Here is a 15,158-nt window from a genome sequence, read left to right on the forward strand (position 1 = left end):
TGAGTTCAAATGCTTCACACATAACACTTGACATGTTGTTTTATCATACAGCTGACATATACTTACAATAAAAAACAACATAAACAAAGTGATATGTAGCCAGACTGAAGCACATCACACAGCAACAATCTATTGTTCATCTTTCACAAACAGTGACAAGAGCAACACACAACCATATGCATTATATCATGAAGTTATTGCACAACCCCTGCAGCCTCAAGCAACATTATTTGAAGTTTTAATTGAGGTAGGTCCAAATTAGGCCTATAGTTTAGAAATGTTAAGTTTACCCATATCTTCTGCCAGGAGGATAGGAGCTCATACTTGGCATGGAGAATAAAGATAGATCAGACCATATTCTCTGTGCTTGCCTGGACCGCGTGGCGATGACGTCACAGATAGGCAGACTGAATCAAGTAACATTTGACGCCTTTATCATTAAAAGTGGTGAGAAAAAACATCCATAAAAGTCTGACGTGCTTAAATCCAATGTGTTATTTCCTAGTATGGATACAATTGATTGATTACCTTTTAAAACGATGTTAGATCGATATATTTTGTCCGGAAGGCCAACTTGCCGAGCACAGATCGATGTAGTTGGATCATAGGAATATAAATCGATACATCGATGTAGTCGATTAATCGTTACACCCCTACAAGATAGAGAGTAATATTTTTAACGGTAACATAAAACAGGCCTGGGAGGGTTTAAACACTTTAATAGGAAAAAGTTGCAAAAAAGGTGACAGTCTTGTAGCTTGCAGTCAAAGTATTGTAGATGAAATTAATATGTTCTTCTGCAGGTTTGATGCTGTGGATGATAAGGGTGAGTGTGATGACATCTGTAAAAATCTCCCTATAGGTTCACCAATATTTATCACAGAAGATGCTGTTGCCAAAAGCCACACCAAACTAAAGCCGAATAAGGCCAGATGGCCTGAAAGCCCACTTACTAAAAGATTGTGCCCCACAATTAAAAGGTGTTTTTTCAAGGCTTTTTAACTCCCTCCTAGTTGATGGTGTACCCACATCTTGGAAATTTTCTTTAATAAGGCCCACACCTAAGAAGCCTGGTGCAAGTAAGCCTGAAGATTTCCGACCCATAGCCATCACCTCCATATTGTGTAAAACAATGGAGAGAGTTTTGGTAGATCTCCTGACGTCTCAAGTGACCAACGTGTTAGATCCGCTGAAGTTCGCTTATAGAAGTGACAGAGGGACTGATGATGCTGTGCTGGTCCTCCTAGACTCTATTTCAAAACAGCTTGCACGCCCTAAAGGGCATGCTAGAGTCCTATTCGTAGACTTTAGTGCAGCTTTTAATTCTATGAAGCGACACATTCTCCTGCAAAGACTAGCCAATATTAACATAGATAAGGCAGCGTTCTTTCCCCTTTGCTTTTCTCTCTATTCACAAATGAGTTTTCTGTAAATAATAGCACCTTTAAATTGATAAAATACGCTGATGACCTTGGTGAGGCCTCCTATCTAGCACACATAAAGGCTCTTGAAGCATGGTGCAATGATAGCGAGCTAGAGATCAATGTGGCAATGACAAACAAGTTACTCTTTTGCAAAAAACAAGACATAACAACAGAGCCTGTTTTACTAAATGGCCTAGCTGTGGGAACATTTAAGTACCTAGGTACCGTTCTTGACAACCATCTGAGTTTTTCAGATAACACAGACTATATTTTTAAGAAATGCTCACAACGACTCAGTCTCTTTAGAAGACTGAGCTGTCTGGGCGTCAGTGCTCAGATTACTGAGCTAGTATACAGCACACAAATTGAAAGTGTTTTAACCTTTCACCTCTCTGCTTGGTTTGGCCTTTTAAGCTGCAAACTTAACCCTTGTGTTGTCTTAGGGTCAAATTTGACCCGTTTTCAAAGTTTTTTTTATCAGAAATATGGGTTTCTTTCAACCAAATGAACCAAAAATAACATGGGTGGGTCCCAATGATGCTCTTCGCAAAAAAATTAATGACCACTACTTTCATGGAATTTTGGGTGTTTTATTTAATTTTATAGCATTTGTGGTGTTCCCGGGTCAATTTTGACCCAGTGGTGCAATGGGGCACTATTTTGCTTTACAGCTGACGAACACACACACACACACACACACACACACACACACACACACACACACACACACACACACACACACACACACACACATGCACACACATGCACATGCATGCACATGCATGCACATGCGGAGACACACAAACACCCACACACACACACATACACCCCCACCACCCCCAGAAACACACACATTCATACAAACAGCAGCTGAAAACTACCTCATGTAATGGATCACATTATTGTGCTTTCCATTACATGGAAATGCACACAAACTACACACACATACATGGACAAACCGGTCAAAAGTTTGGGGTCACTTAGAAAATTCCATTCCACTCCATTCCAGACAGTTGCATTGTTTTTTTTAATCAGGGCAGCAGTTTTCAGATTACATTATGTGCTTACATAATTGCAAAAGGGTTCTCGACTGTTGTAGACAGAAGTGGCTGAAGAAACGCTTGAAATCCATGCTTTTTGGTCTAAACGTCCTACCCAAATTAAAAGTGGTACAGCTCCCATATAGGTTGACACTCTGGGGTGTGCCTGATATCACTGGAAAGGTGATTGATGTGGGTGTGTTTGTGTATTTGAGAAGTGTTTTATTTTGGCTTTTTTCTTTGCACTTTTCAAATGGAAATAAAAAAACGCACAGACATATCTGTAGAAAAAAATTCATATAAAATCCATTTTTAAGTCTTTTGGCTTCTTTTTTTTCTGTAGAAAGCTGAGACATGTGGCTAATGCCCTGTGTTGTCTGTCACCTGTCAGATGTGTTTACAGCAGTGTATTCTAATCATTTTACAGATGTATGACTTGGACGGAAATAAAAAACCTCCATTCTAGCCTCTGTAACTCTGTCAGTAAGGCCTAGAATCACTCTGACACTTGTAACAAAAACGTGAGAGTGTTACATTTCCAGTGATATCAGGCACACCCCAGAGTGTCAACGTATATGGGAGCTGTACCACTTTTAATTTGGGTATGACGTTTAGACCAAAAAGCATGGAATTTCAAGCGTTTCTTCAGCCACTTCTGTCTACAACAGTCGAGAACCCTTTTGCAATTATGTAAGCACATAATGTAATCTGAAAACTGCTGCCCTGATTAAAAAAACAATGTAACTGATCTCAGCTGGTATTCTGTCTGGAATGGAGTGGAATGGACATTTCTAAGTGACCCCAAACTTTTGACCGGTAGTGTACGTATGTGCGCGCACATGACCCACTGTAGATAAAGAAATAATAAATAAAAGTGACATAATTAAGAGACAGTAGAAGCTGAGTTCACTCACTGAAGAAGAAGAAGCAGATCCGAGACTGCAGACAGACGTTCATGTTGGAGGATGTGATGGTTTAACGCTGCCTCTCTTTCTTCTTCACTGGTAAACCAGGAACTGTTCACTTCTCTAAATGATGGAGTCCCTCCTCCAAACACATCACACCCCCCTCTACTCTCCTCCCTTCTTTATTCTTTATTAAGTGTTTTCTTTAATTAGTTTATGTCTGATTTTACATTAAAACTAGACTTGGTTGTATCTTTAAGTGGGAAGTCATATTTTTGTAAAATCACTGTATGACTATAAAATCTCTACCTTGGTAACACATTTTTTAGTCTGATATTGAGTCTTTTACGTTCATTCTTTTTTTTTTTTATGTACCAGTTTAACCAGCTTCAAATGATCAACTTTAAAAAAAAAATCTGTTTAGGCATTGTGTTTTAATTGAAAAAAACTAAATGGCGGCTAATTTTTTCATTTTTTTTATTTTTATTTTCCTGTAAAAAACTGATACTTTATACAACATGAAGAATATGATTTATTATTATTTTAAAAGTTGTTACAGCTTTGTGTCTATAGAAACTCTGCAGTAACAATTGGTACAGTGTAATCCCTAAATGTCCTCTCATAATTCAAGTGTTGAAGACTTAGCAAGCAGTCAGACTGAAAACAGGCCTGCATTAAAAATGCATGTTGTTCTTTCAAGTAACGGTGAGACAAAGAAATCAGCGGCCCCTTCAGTGTTTACCAAGCAGAAACCTGCGGGGCTGAGACATGAAGCCAACGTGGAGGCTGGCTCCAAAAACAAGCCCCATGTTAAAATGTCCACCTTTACAGCAGAAATAAACATGTCTACAGCCCGGTACAAAAGAAAGTTTTAGTCTCTAAAGCTAAGTTTACCCTTCATGACAAGTGTACAGGGAAGGGGAGGTTTGTTTCATAACTCTTTAAATTATATGAGAGCTTAAAGCTGCAGGGGGTAGAAAGAAAAGAAAAAAATGCCAGAATTTGAAGTAGAGTGAGACCTCTTCCTGCAGCTCTCTGTCTCCCCTCTTGTTGCCCGGGCAATGCATGCAACAGAACAGCCAATGGGAACTCTCGCTCTCTCTCTGAAATGACCTGTGATTGGCCAAAGTCTCCCGTCACAGGCGAGATTTTCTAGAGGAGGTGCAGAAGTCTAATTTTCTATCAGAGCACTTGAATTGCAATATGCTGAAAGATGATTGGAATACTGGAATGGATATATGGACTGTTTGCCCAATAACGCCCAAAAAATACTGCCTATCACAGCTTCAAAGTTCTGCATAATTAGGGTGTGGCTGCGTTGAGTGACAGGTGGGTGACCTTACAGGTGGTTAGCTGCTTCTTGTCTGCTAGAGCCAAGAGATTACATTATCTTAATTATTGTATAATATGATTTAGTTCAACCTTTTGAATTGCAAAGATTATTTTAATGAGTTGTGTTGATGTAACAATAATTGTTACTGCCAGAAAACTACCAATATTCAAATCATACAAAGTTCATAAATATGTAAATTACCATTGACTATTTGGTATCAGAAGATCGGGAACTTAAAATTGTACAGGCCATTGTTCTCATGATGACTGGATTCAGCACCTAAACACATCCACTATAGTTTAAAAAATACAGAATAAATACAGTATATAATATTATAATATATAACTGATAAAAGTACATATACATTTTGTGCAAAAGCAATAAACACATAGAGCTAATAAAAAACATTTCATCTTCAAAAAAAAAAAAAAAAACATATAATGTGAGCTGTAACTGACATAGTTTCCCCCAATAACAATAAAAACAGATTTCTTTGAGTGAATATGACTCATTCAAATCACATTGTGTCCCCTGTTGGCTCCTGAGAGAGTAAATGTGGCGCTGACAGCGTTGAAGCTACAGCTGATGTAAAGTAACAGTAGAGTACAGAGGAGGTGAAGCGTCTTGGGCGTGGCTGCCGGCCGAGCTGGCTTCTACCCGAGGAACAGAGTAGACCACGTTATCTGCGTCACCACAGGGGGCGCTGTGCAGCGAGGCAGCTGTACCGTTCGGAAAATCCAGCTCAGAGTAGGTGAGGTCACTCCAGTTGTCTTCAGTCTGCAAGAAAACACAAAGCTCAAACTTCATCACCTGACTTTACTCGCCTGTTTCTTCACAAGAGCATAATTTCAGCGTGAGCTGCTTCATGTAAACTGTTCACAGGGTTTCATCTCTGAATCTATTGTTTACCATAAATATCTGTATCAGTGCCACACCTTTTCCTCCCTCTCTCTGTTCACACTTCCTCTTCCTCAATGGCTTTAGATACAGTACAGTATGATCACAAACTGGCCTGGTTCCTGTTCCTCAATAGGTTGCTTTTCTCTCTTGATGAACAAAATAGACAGATGGAAGTCCTCCTCCAACTATATCTATGTATCTTCACATATGAAAACATTAACTCATTTAAAACCCTTTTTTGTCCACAATCTTCTCTCTATTCTGACACTGCAACAACAAAGTCCTTTGCTGTACAATAACATCTTCATTTGTCTCAGGCTACGTCTCAAAGCCTGCATCCAAACATGAAAAGGCAAATGAACATTATTACATGACTCATGATCACCAAAGATAGGTAGGTGCTAGGGATAGAGAAAAAGCTGTGTAAATAAAAACTAGTACCTATCACCTGCCTTACCTACCTGTTTACTAAAACCTAACACCCTACCAGATTTTGACTTACTTTCTTCTGAGAAGTGGGTGCAGTGACTAAGCTGTACTCCTCTGTGGTTTCCACTCCATCTGGTTTGGTGTATTTGGCGTAAGTGTAAACTGTAGACACTTCTACAGGAGGAGATGTGCTCTGTCTGTCCTCTCTGATCTCCTCATACACTCTGTTGGCCTGCAGGAAGAGAACAGGGCTTTGTATTAATATCAGCTGGTTTCTCAAACACTAATGATGCTGAGATGTCCAGATGAACCCAAACTCACCTTTGTGCCATTAGAGTACTCAGTTTCCACAGGAGGTTCTGAAAAACATGCAGTTCAGAGGATTAGAATAAAGAGATGACTTTAAAAAACCTTTTGTGACTTCATTTAAAAAAAGAGCTTTCTAAACTTTCTGGGCCAACCTTAAATGCTCTATATATGGCATGTTAAACATTAATATAGCAGTAAACAACTAGCCTGTATGTATCCTGAACAGAAAATTAAGTCACAGTGTGAGTTGTTATCAGAGTTTCTCTGTTCTTTGTTTTGGTAGCCGTGCCAGCCGCGTGCCTGTTAGTTCTTGTGAGTCCCTTCCTTTGAAACTGTTGGCCCTCCCCTTGGTATTAAAGGGGTGATAGAATGACTATATAAGGTATTTCACACTGTTCCTTAAGGTCTCCTAATAGGGTATGTAACATTGGTTGCGCTGAAAATGGCCCGGGTGCTATTCTATGGGCCCTAATGCAACCCTGTGAATAAGCCCAGGATGAAACGAGAGCTTTTCTCCCAAATACATGTGACAGGATGAGGTTTTCCCCTCACTCTTACCTGTGCATGGGAGTGCGCATCAGTACACCTGGGGCTCATCCCCTTTGATTGGGAGATGTGGGGGCTCTATTTAAGCCTGTGTGTGTGTACTCTTTCTGTTTTGGTCTTCTGGGTGCTTGTGGAGACGTGTCCGGGTTGGCGTGCTGTACGTTTTTGCCGCTGCCCTAGGTCGTCAGTTTGCTGCGGTGTGAGCCGACCCTGTCATGGCTGTGGATGTCCCCACGTGGGTAGATGTACACCTGGGCTGCTGGCGTTGGGTGTCTCGTGTGGGCTGCTGTGTGCGTGCGCGGAGTGGGTGCCTCCACCGGGGTCTGAGGGCGGCGTGTCCTGTAAATCGCTGGACCGGGCTGCAGCCTCATACATACTGCTGTGGGGCCATCGTGGTGCCACAACTAATTAAAGGGCCAGTACTCCCCGGCGCGTTCTTCTCCCACTGATGCTGTTCTGGAGACTGGTACAAAAGTGTTCTGGAGACTTGTACAAAAGTGTTCTGGTGACTGGTACAAACGTGTTCTGGAGACTGGTACAAAAGTGTTCTGGAGACTGGTACAAAAGTGGTCTGGATACTAGTACAAAAGTGTTCTGGTACAAAATTGGTTCTGTAAAGATTTTTTGCAACAGGTTTTCTTCTCCCGGTGACAGCTCGAAGATGAAACGTTGCAGGAGTTTTCTTTAGCTCTCATGTCTTTAATGGCCGGCATTAAACAGCAAGCCCCAGATGGTATGCCCAATGCTGATGTGCTGCTCCGGGACCAATTTATCGAACATGTCCTTGACTGCTCTCTTCAACAACTTGTTCGACGGGATCCTACAATAGCTATGATGGAACTCCGTGCCGAAGCCATGCGGTGGGAGCGTGGGGGTTTGCCGGGTGGTGTGCGAGGTCGTAGCTGCTCGCTGCCCTCAGCTTTTGGCCTTCAGTATGGTGTGCAGGGTCGTATTCAATCTAGCCCTCGGGTCTCTCCACCAGAACCTACTGTAGGTGAGCTGATGGATCTGATGAAGCGTCAACAAGAACAGTTGAACCAACCAGACTGTAGCTTCACTCCGGGCTCCACCCCCCCAGGGATCAAGGTTCCATTCTGGCCCGGTCATTTGTCGGAAGTGTCAGCAGCCTGGCCACTTTGCGAGGGACTGCACTGGGGAAAGGGTTTACCGCCAGGGTCCAGATAGGTCAAGTGGTCAGAATTCACTGAGCTGTTGAGCCACGGCTCAGGTGGGGAGCCCTCAGGCTCGCAGGAAGGCGCGGCATGTGAACTGGTTGCCTCATGCCCAAATATGGATGCTTCTATGGGTGGGTGTTTCCTGTTTGGTGGACACTGGGTCCATGGTGTCCACCATAACTGAGTCTCTTTTCATGGCGCAGTTCGCACCTTGGGGCCAGGATTGCCTTCACTATTGTAACTGGCTTCAGCTTCGAGCAGAAAATGGTCTGGCAATTCCCTACATCGGCTATTTAGAACTGGATGTAGAGCTGTGCGGAAAGGTCATGCCCCGCTGTGGAATTCTTGTGGTGAGGGAGCCCCCTGGTGCTGTGTCTTCTTCCCCGGGAATCTTGGGGATGAATGTCATTCGTAGGTGCTATAGAGAACTTTTTGGTGCGCTTGGACCTTCTCTCTTTGAGTCACCTGCAGTTTTACAGGCACCTCGTTCAGTTGTTGAATGTTAGTTGATGAATCAGTTAGTCAAGAATCAGAGTCCACTGCCGGTACAGTGAGTGTTCAAGGTAGGAGAGCTGTGCATGTACCAGGAGGCCACATGAAGTTGGTTGCCAGTACTTGTTTGGAACAGTTTGCAGATGGGACTGTTCTGCTAGAACCGCCTGAGACTGGGCTGCCCGCTGGGCTGCTTGTTTCATCTTGCCTGGTGCGGGTCATCCGTGGGAACGGTGTATGTTCCTGTGGTCAACGTGGGGACAACAGCTGTTCTTCTTTACCCACGGACCGGTCTGGGCAATCTCAGTACAGTGCAGGTTGTTAGTCTGCCGGCTGGTGTGACTGAGGATAGGACCACTCTGGCAACAGTTAACACACAAACTGTTCCTCTGTGCCGGATAGGGTGGGATCTGTAGATCTGCCTGCGTTGGTTGATCCAGATAAGGAAAAAGTAAGGTCCTTGTTGAAAAAGTATGATTCTGTCTTTGCCACTCATGAAAACGACTTGGGGTGTACCAATCTTATTTCTCATGACATACCCTTGCTTGATGAGATCCCAGTCAGGCAGAGATATAGCCGCATTCCGCCTTCAGAGTATGAGGCAGAGAAGACGCATATCAATCAGCTGCTTGAGTCTCAGGTCATACGGGAGAGCTGTAGTCCTTACGCTTCACAAAATTGTGTTAGTGCGGAAAAAGGATGGAAGTCTGCGCTTGTGTGTGACTATCGCTTGCTAAACAGCAAGACTCGGAAGGATGCATTTCCTTTGCCGCGAATAGAGGAAAGCCTTGATGCGTGTGTCAGGGGCCCGCTGGTTTTTAACTCTCGATCTTGCCAGTGGCATGCCGTTCGGCCTATGTAATGCGGCGGGCACCTTCCAGCGATTGATGCAGAGGATGTTTGGCGACCAGCAGAGTCAGTCTCTCTTGCTTTATCTCGACGACATCATCGTGTTTTCATCCTCTGTAGATCAACATCTGCAGCGTCTTGAGATGGTGCTCAGGCACCTCCAGACCGAAGGCTTGAAGGCTAGGCTTGAGAAATGTTCCTTTTTCCAAAAAGAAGTGGGGTACTTAGGTCAGTCATGTTATCTCATCCCAGGGAGTGTCTACCAACCCCAAGAAGTGTGAGGCTGTGGCTGAGTGGAGGCGGCCACAGAATGCGTCTGAGCTGTGCTCATTTTTGGGATTTGCCAGCTACTATCGTTGATTTGTTGAGGGGATTGCCCAGCTGGTGGGCCCGTTGCATCGCTTGGTGGCTGAGATGTCTGGCAAAAAGTCCAAGAAGGGTGCCAGTAAGGCTCTGGAGGCTGTGTGGACTCCGCAATGTGAGCAGAGTTTTGAGGGGCTGAAAAAGTGGTCTGGATACTAGTACAAAATTGGCTCTGTAAAGATTTGTATTAACTGTTGTACATATTGCATGTGGGTTTTTGTTTCTTTTCATTTTGGTTGATTTGCTGTTTTCTCATTATGCATGCTCGATTGTTGCTTTGAATTGTGTTTTGTTTCTTGTTTATTACTTTTCTAATATCCATTACCTATTCACTTTTAACAGAAAAGATGGAACCATTTTAGAATAATATTTATAATAAATAAAATTGTATATTTTAGAATTACTTTATTGTCTCTGGCCCCCCTTATTTTGGATAAACGGATCTGTGTGCTTGAGACCTATCCTTCTTGTCTTGGGCCTATCCCAAGTGGCGTTGTCGGAAAGTTTAGCTTCTCGAGTGTCATAGGTCACTCGTGTCATTCTCACTCGTACTGCCACATATGGTATACTCATGAATATTTAGATGATCCGCGCATTGATTGGTTGGTTGAAGCACACACACACACACACACACACACAACCCCTCCCCTCTGGGTAGCTCCGTGCACACCACATCACAAACACTGCACAGAAATTTTATACATTGTTTTTCTGCTATTTCATTACTAAATTCATTTCTTTTTACGCGAGAAATCAACTATGTAGAGCTCAAATATGTGCCGTTTTACGAAAATTGATGGTTAATTGCAAATTTGGTCAGACTGTGTCCTGAGCAGACTGTGTCCGCTCGGACTGTGTCCGAGCAGACTGTGTCCTGAGCTCCACAGTCCACCGGCCGCCGGCCGTGGAGCTCCTTCAGGGCAATGGTATTTGGTAGTCCAGTAACCCAGAAAGGGTGACTTTGCGCTGGGTATGGAGCGCCGCGAGCTGCTCTGTCAAGTACAGACTGTGACTGAGTTCCGGAACTCCGACACAGTCTGACCAAATTTGCAATTAGCCATAATTTTTCATAAAATGGCCCATATTTGAGCTCTACATAGTTGATTTCTCCCATAAAAAGTCTCAGAAGTGAATTTAGTAATGATAAAGCAGAAAAACAATGTATACAATTTCTGAGATCTGCACGACCTAGATTCAAAAGACCAGCTGGTCTCAGATCAGTGGTTTGTATGTAAATGTTGGGGCGTGACAAAGGTACAGACTATAGCCAAATAAGGTAGTTGACATCAACTTTTAGCTTTGTTGAGATTCGCCCGTTTTCAGCAGCAGTTTCAAATTGTGAGATTTGCATAGGAAACAGGTGTCAATGGGACTTTGAGGTTCAGTGTATGCCTATTTTACCCACCGAACTGTCGTAATTCAACTATGACAAGGTAAACTCAGTTTTGCATTCTATCACCCCTTCAAAGAGATTTAAATGTGTTTCATGCTTTTTGCGGTCTGGGTGGTGTTGACGGTCCCCGTGAACCTCTGGTTGTTCATTCTGATTGCGGTTAAAGTGTCTCCAAGAATGGAACTCCTCTCTTCTGTCCTCGCTCTTTTGTTTTAGATTAGTCTACTTTTTGGAAACGTCTCCTGAACCGGAGTATACGCACTTCAGGGGACTTTAGCCAATCATTGCAATGCAGTCTAGGAGACCCCGTCCACATTGTTACAAAATACCCTCCGTGCCCAGGCCGCAGTTGCGCAATATGAACATCCACAATGCCTAAGATGGAGAGCCCTACGAGCTGCTTTTTTCAAATTAGTTTGTCTCTTTAGTGTGTTAATGGTTGTGATATGACTTCTTCACTGATATAGCAGGTGACCTGTGTATGTGTGTGTGTGTGTGTGTCTCCTGTAGTCTCACCTTTGGGTTTCCTGGCCCTCATCCTGCAGAAAATCAGCAAAACTACTGATAACATGATGAAGAAGACGACCAGAGTCAGATCCACATACAGCAGAGCACTTGGGGCTGTTTGAGCAGAAGAACACGTTTGTTTTACACTTCCTGGTTCATTATTACATATATCTGGCAGCATAAACTGGACTCTAAGGTACATGAGGGACCTGAGAGATCATTCATTCTGTGTCGTCCAACTAATAGTAACATCAACTTAATATTTTTAAATCAATACTTTATAACCATTTTATAACATTTAAACCAAGAACGAACGAAACAAAATTATATGCATTCAAGCATACACATCCATGTAATTGCAATAACAGTATGTTCACATAAAACCAACAAAATAAATGTACCTGGAGCTGCAGTTGCAGCTGGTGTTGTGTGTTTCTGTCGAGGCTGCTCGCTGGCTTCAGGGGAGGCTGATGAAGGTTTGGAGCTTAAACTCTGTGATGTCATCAGTGTGGAGGCTGATGAAGGTGTGGATCTTAAACTCTGTGATGTCATCAGTGTGGAGGCTGATGATGAAGATGGTCTGAGAGGAGAGGTTGGAGCTGTGAAACATTAAAAACACAATGAAACAGTCAGATAGTGATTGTAGAGATCCAAAGAAGTGGTGATGATCAGATGCTCCCTGCAGAGAACTCTGTGCTAACATCCATGTGTTTTAATCACACAGCTAAATGCAGAAGGTCATCAATGGGTTTGGTGCAACAAGATTCCAATCAGCTGCAGTGTGAGATCCTCTGAGTTTATCACATATTTTACACATCAACTGTTAAAGGAGCATTTATTAGAGTTCACAATGATGAAAATATGCAGCTCTAAATACAACTGTTAGACTAAACATGTTGAGTTATTAGAAACATCAGCAGCTGTCAGTGAACAGTTAATAACATGACTCTCAGTAGAAACTCACCATCTGTAACTCGGATCTCAATCTCCTGGTATAATGGGAATAATAAGACCAAACCACACCAGTACTGTCCTGAGTCAGACTTATTCAGCTTTGTGATGCTCACATACAGAACTGTAGAAAATGTTGAAATCTTTTTATATTCGATACTGTATCTGCCATTCTGAGCTGTGTACTCTTTTGTGTCAATGAGAAGGTCTCCATCTTTACATTCGTCCTTACAGAAGATACTTCTATATCCAGAGAAAGAGAAGGAGCATCCAACTGTGATGTTTCCTCCTTCAGTTCCTGAACTCTCGATGATTTCTGCATTGATGAGACCAATGTTTCCATCCTGCAGTGCTGTTAAAAAAATGAACAATTAATAGTTACTATCTGTACTAGCTGTAAAATGTTGCAGTCTGATTTATTTCACATTTCCATAAATCATACATAGATCCCCACAGTCATACTGGGAGCTGCCCAGTTCAACCAGTCTGTGACTGAGGGGTAACAGTTTAAAACAACAGAGATCTGGATTATTTCAGATTTCAAGCATTAAAATAATCTCACAGTCTGACTCTGATTTAATGTTCTCCAGAGAATAAAAACAAATCAAAAAGCAATGAAGTGATTCAGTCAACAATAATGAAACATATGGAAACATTATAATAGAATAAAATGTCCACATGCAATGTCAAAATAAAAAAGATGGATTCATAAACTATAGTTTTGAAAATGCTGTTAGACTGTTTAGCTGTACCTTCCAGGTTTCTCTGTGTTTCTCCTCTGTAAGATGGCATTCATTAATTTAAAATGAAGTAGTTTATTAGGTAGTTTCCTTTTTATGATCAATTTCCTTTTAAACCAAAGTGTTGGGATGGGTTACAAGTTTGTTGAGCCTCACAGAAGATCAATGAGTGGCATCTCATCTCATTATTAAAAAAAAAACATAAAGTCAGAGCCTGTACTGGTGAGTTGATCACCTTCCTTCCTCTTTCCTCCCTTTCTCTCTGTGAACCTCTTTAGGTTTAGATCTGTAGTTTCCTGTGATGTGAAGCTACAACAAACTGTAGTCATGGTGAAGCAGCAGAACAATTTCCTCTGTTACAGTTATAATACAACATTAATAACTGCAGGGCATTGGGTTGCTTAGAAAACAAGTACAGCAGAACAACAGGCACAGGTCAAAAGTGAATTAGATTAATAATAAATAAAAGGGTAACTAATACCCAGCAGTATGTAAAGTATTTAAAATGAGCTCCACCTTTACCAGCTGCAATATTAAAGTGATAAACACATGAATGCATCAATAATTATAATAATATAATCTACATTATTCTGAAATGGGCCATTCTGCATAGTGAGAACTTTCACTTTTGGTACCTTAAGTACATTTTGATGATAATACTTGGTAAAAATGTTTCTAACAGTGTATTTTTACTGTTATTCAGAGTAAAAGATCTAAGTATGACTACTACTCATCACATCCTGTTTAACCACAGAAACCAACCAATGTTAGACCAAACAAGATGTGTTGTGACAGAGTCTACTCATGAGAAACTGTTTCCCTTCTGCTGCAAAGTTGACTGTAGATAAAGAAAGAAGATAACGAAACAGAACGCAGTAAAAAGACAGAATGATAGAACCAGAAGCTGAGTTTACTCACTGAGGAAGAAGAAGCAGATCAGAGACTGACAGACGTTCATGTTGGAGGATCTGATGGTTTAACACTGCCTCTCTTTCTTCTTCACTGGTAAACCAGGAACTGTTCACTTCTCTAAATGATGGAGTTCCTCCTCCAAACACATCACACCCCCCTCTACTTCTTTGAGTGTTTCTGGTTCCTGGTTGGAACTTAAAGAGGCATTAAAGTCATATTTCTGTCTACACTGCTAACACGCACATAGATTGCTCGATTTATAGTTAGATATTTCTGTCTACACTAAAAGAAAGTCATTTTGTCTTTTTTTTCATTTAAAGAAACACACTGCAGTCCTGCCTACCTGGAGCAGATGACCAATTATAGAAGGCCGACTTAGAGTTGCATAACACATAAAGGGTAACTACCGTTTTTTTCAACCTGGACCCCATTTCCCCGTGCATTTGTGACTGATGTGACCAACAATCTTTGAAGTAGGTCCAGTATTGAGCGAGATCGCAATGACGATACGATGTCGGTACCAATAAAAAACACTTTTAGTGTCAAGGCTGCACAAATAGTTGATCTTAAATGAGTTTTTGTATTTTCTGAAGAAAATAAGGCAGACTGATGCAGTAGAATAAAGAGAAATGTCACTTATTGTTTTAATGCGGCACAGGCTGTTTTACGTCTTTTTCTTTGAAGCAGCCATATTATGCTCATTTTCAGGTTCATAATTGCATTTTAAGGTTGTACCAGAATAGGTTTATATGGTTTAATTTTCAACAAAACACCACATTTTTGTTGTACTGCAGTGCTCTCTCTCACTGCTGCAGCTCCTCTTTTCACCTGGTCTCTGTTTTAGCTACAGAGTGAGAACTCTTTTCTTCTGTACTATCTTTGATTGTACT

The 15,158-nt window shown here is 41.8% G+C and overlaps 1 protein-coding gene across 3 annotated transcripts in view; it reads right to left on the minus strand.

Annotated features, from left to right (window-relative positions):
- The window catches only part of LOC116059240 (CMRF35-like molecule 9), a 45,087-nt gene that overhangs the window by 2,449 nt on the left and 27,480 nt on the right, over positions 1-15,158 (minus strand). Inside the window, exons 1-7 of one of the 3 annotated variants that reach the window (XM_036008254.1) lie at positions 14,275-14,376; positions 12,630-12,968; positions 12,067-12,264; positions 11,675-11,779; positions 6,353-6,390; positions 6,105-6,263; positions 5,126-5,479 (exon numbers count right to left, since the gene is read on the minus strand). In XM_036008254.1, coding sequence (XP_035864147.1) covers positions 5,279-5,479; positions 6,105-6,263; positions 6,353-6,390; positions 11,675-11,779; positions 12,067-12,264; positions 12,630-12,968; positions 14,275-14,314 — 1,080 coding nt within the window. In that variant the 5' untranslated portion in view covers positions 14,315-14,376 and the 3' untranslated portion in view covers positions 5,126-5,278. Of the gene's footprint in view, positions 1-5,125; positions 5,480-6,104; positions 6,264-6,352; positions 6,391-11,674; positions 11,780-12,066; positions 12,265-12,629; positions 12,969-14,274; positions 14,377-15,158 lie in introns of those variants that run through there. The other 2 variants (XM_036008253.1, XM_036008255.1) reach the window with 2 other exon arrangements.

Source organism: Sander lucioperca, chromosome 12, assembly GCF_008315115.2.
Source record: "Sander lucioperca isolate FBNREF2018 chromosome 12, SLUC_FBN_1.2, whole genome shotgun sequence".
Classification (NCBI taxonomy): Eukaryota; Metazoa; Chordata; class Actinopteri; order Perciformes; family Percidae; genus Sander; species Sander lucioperca.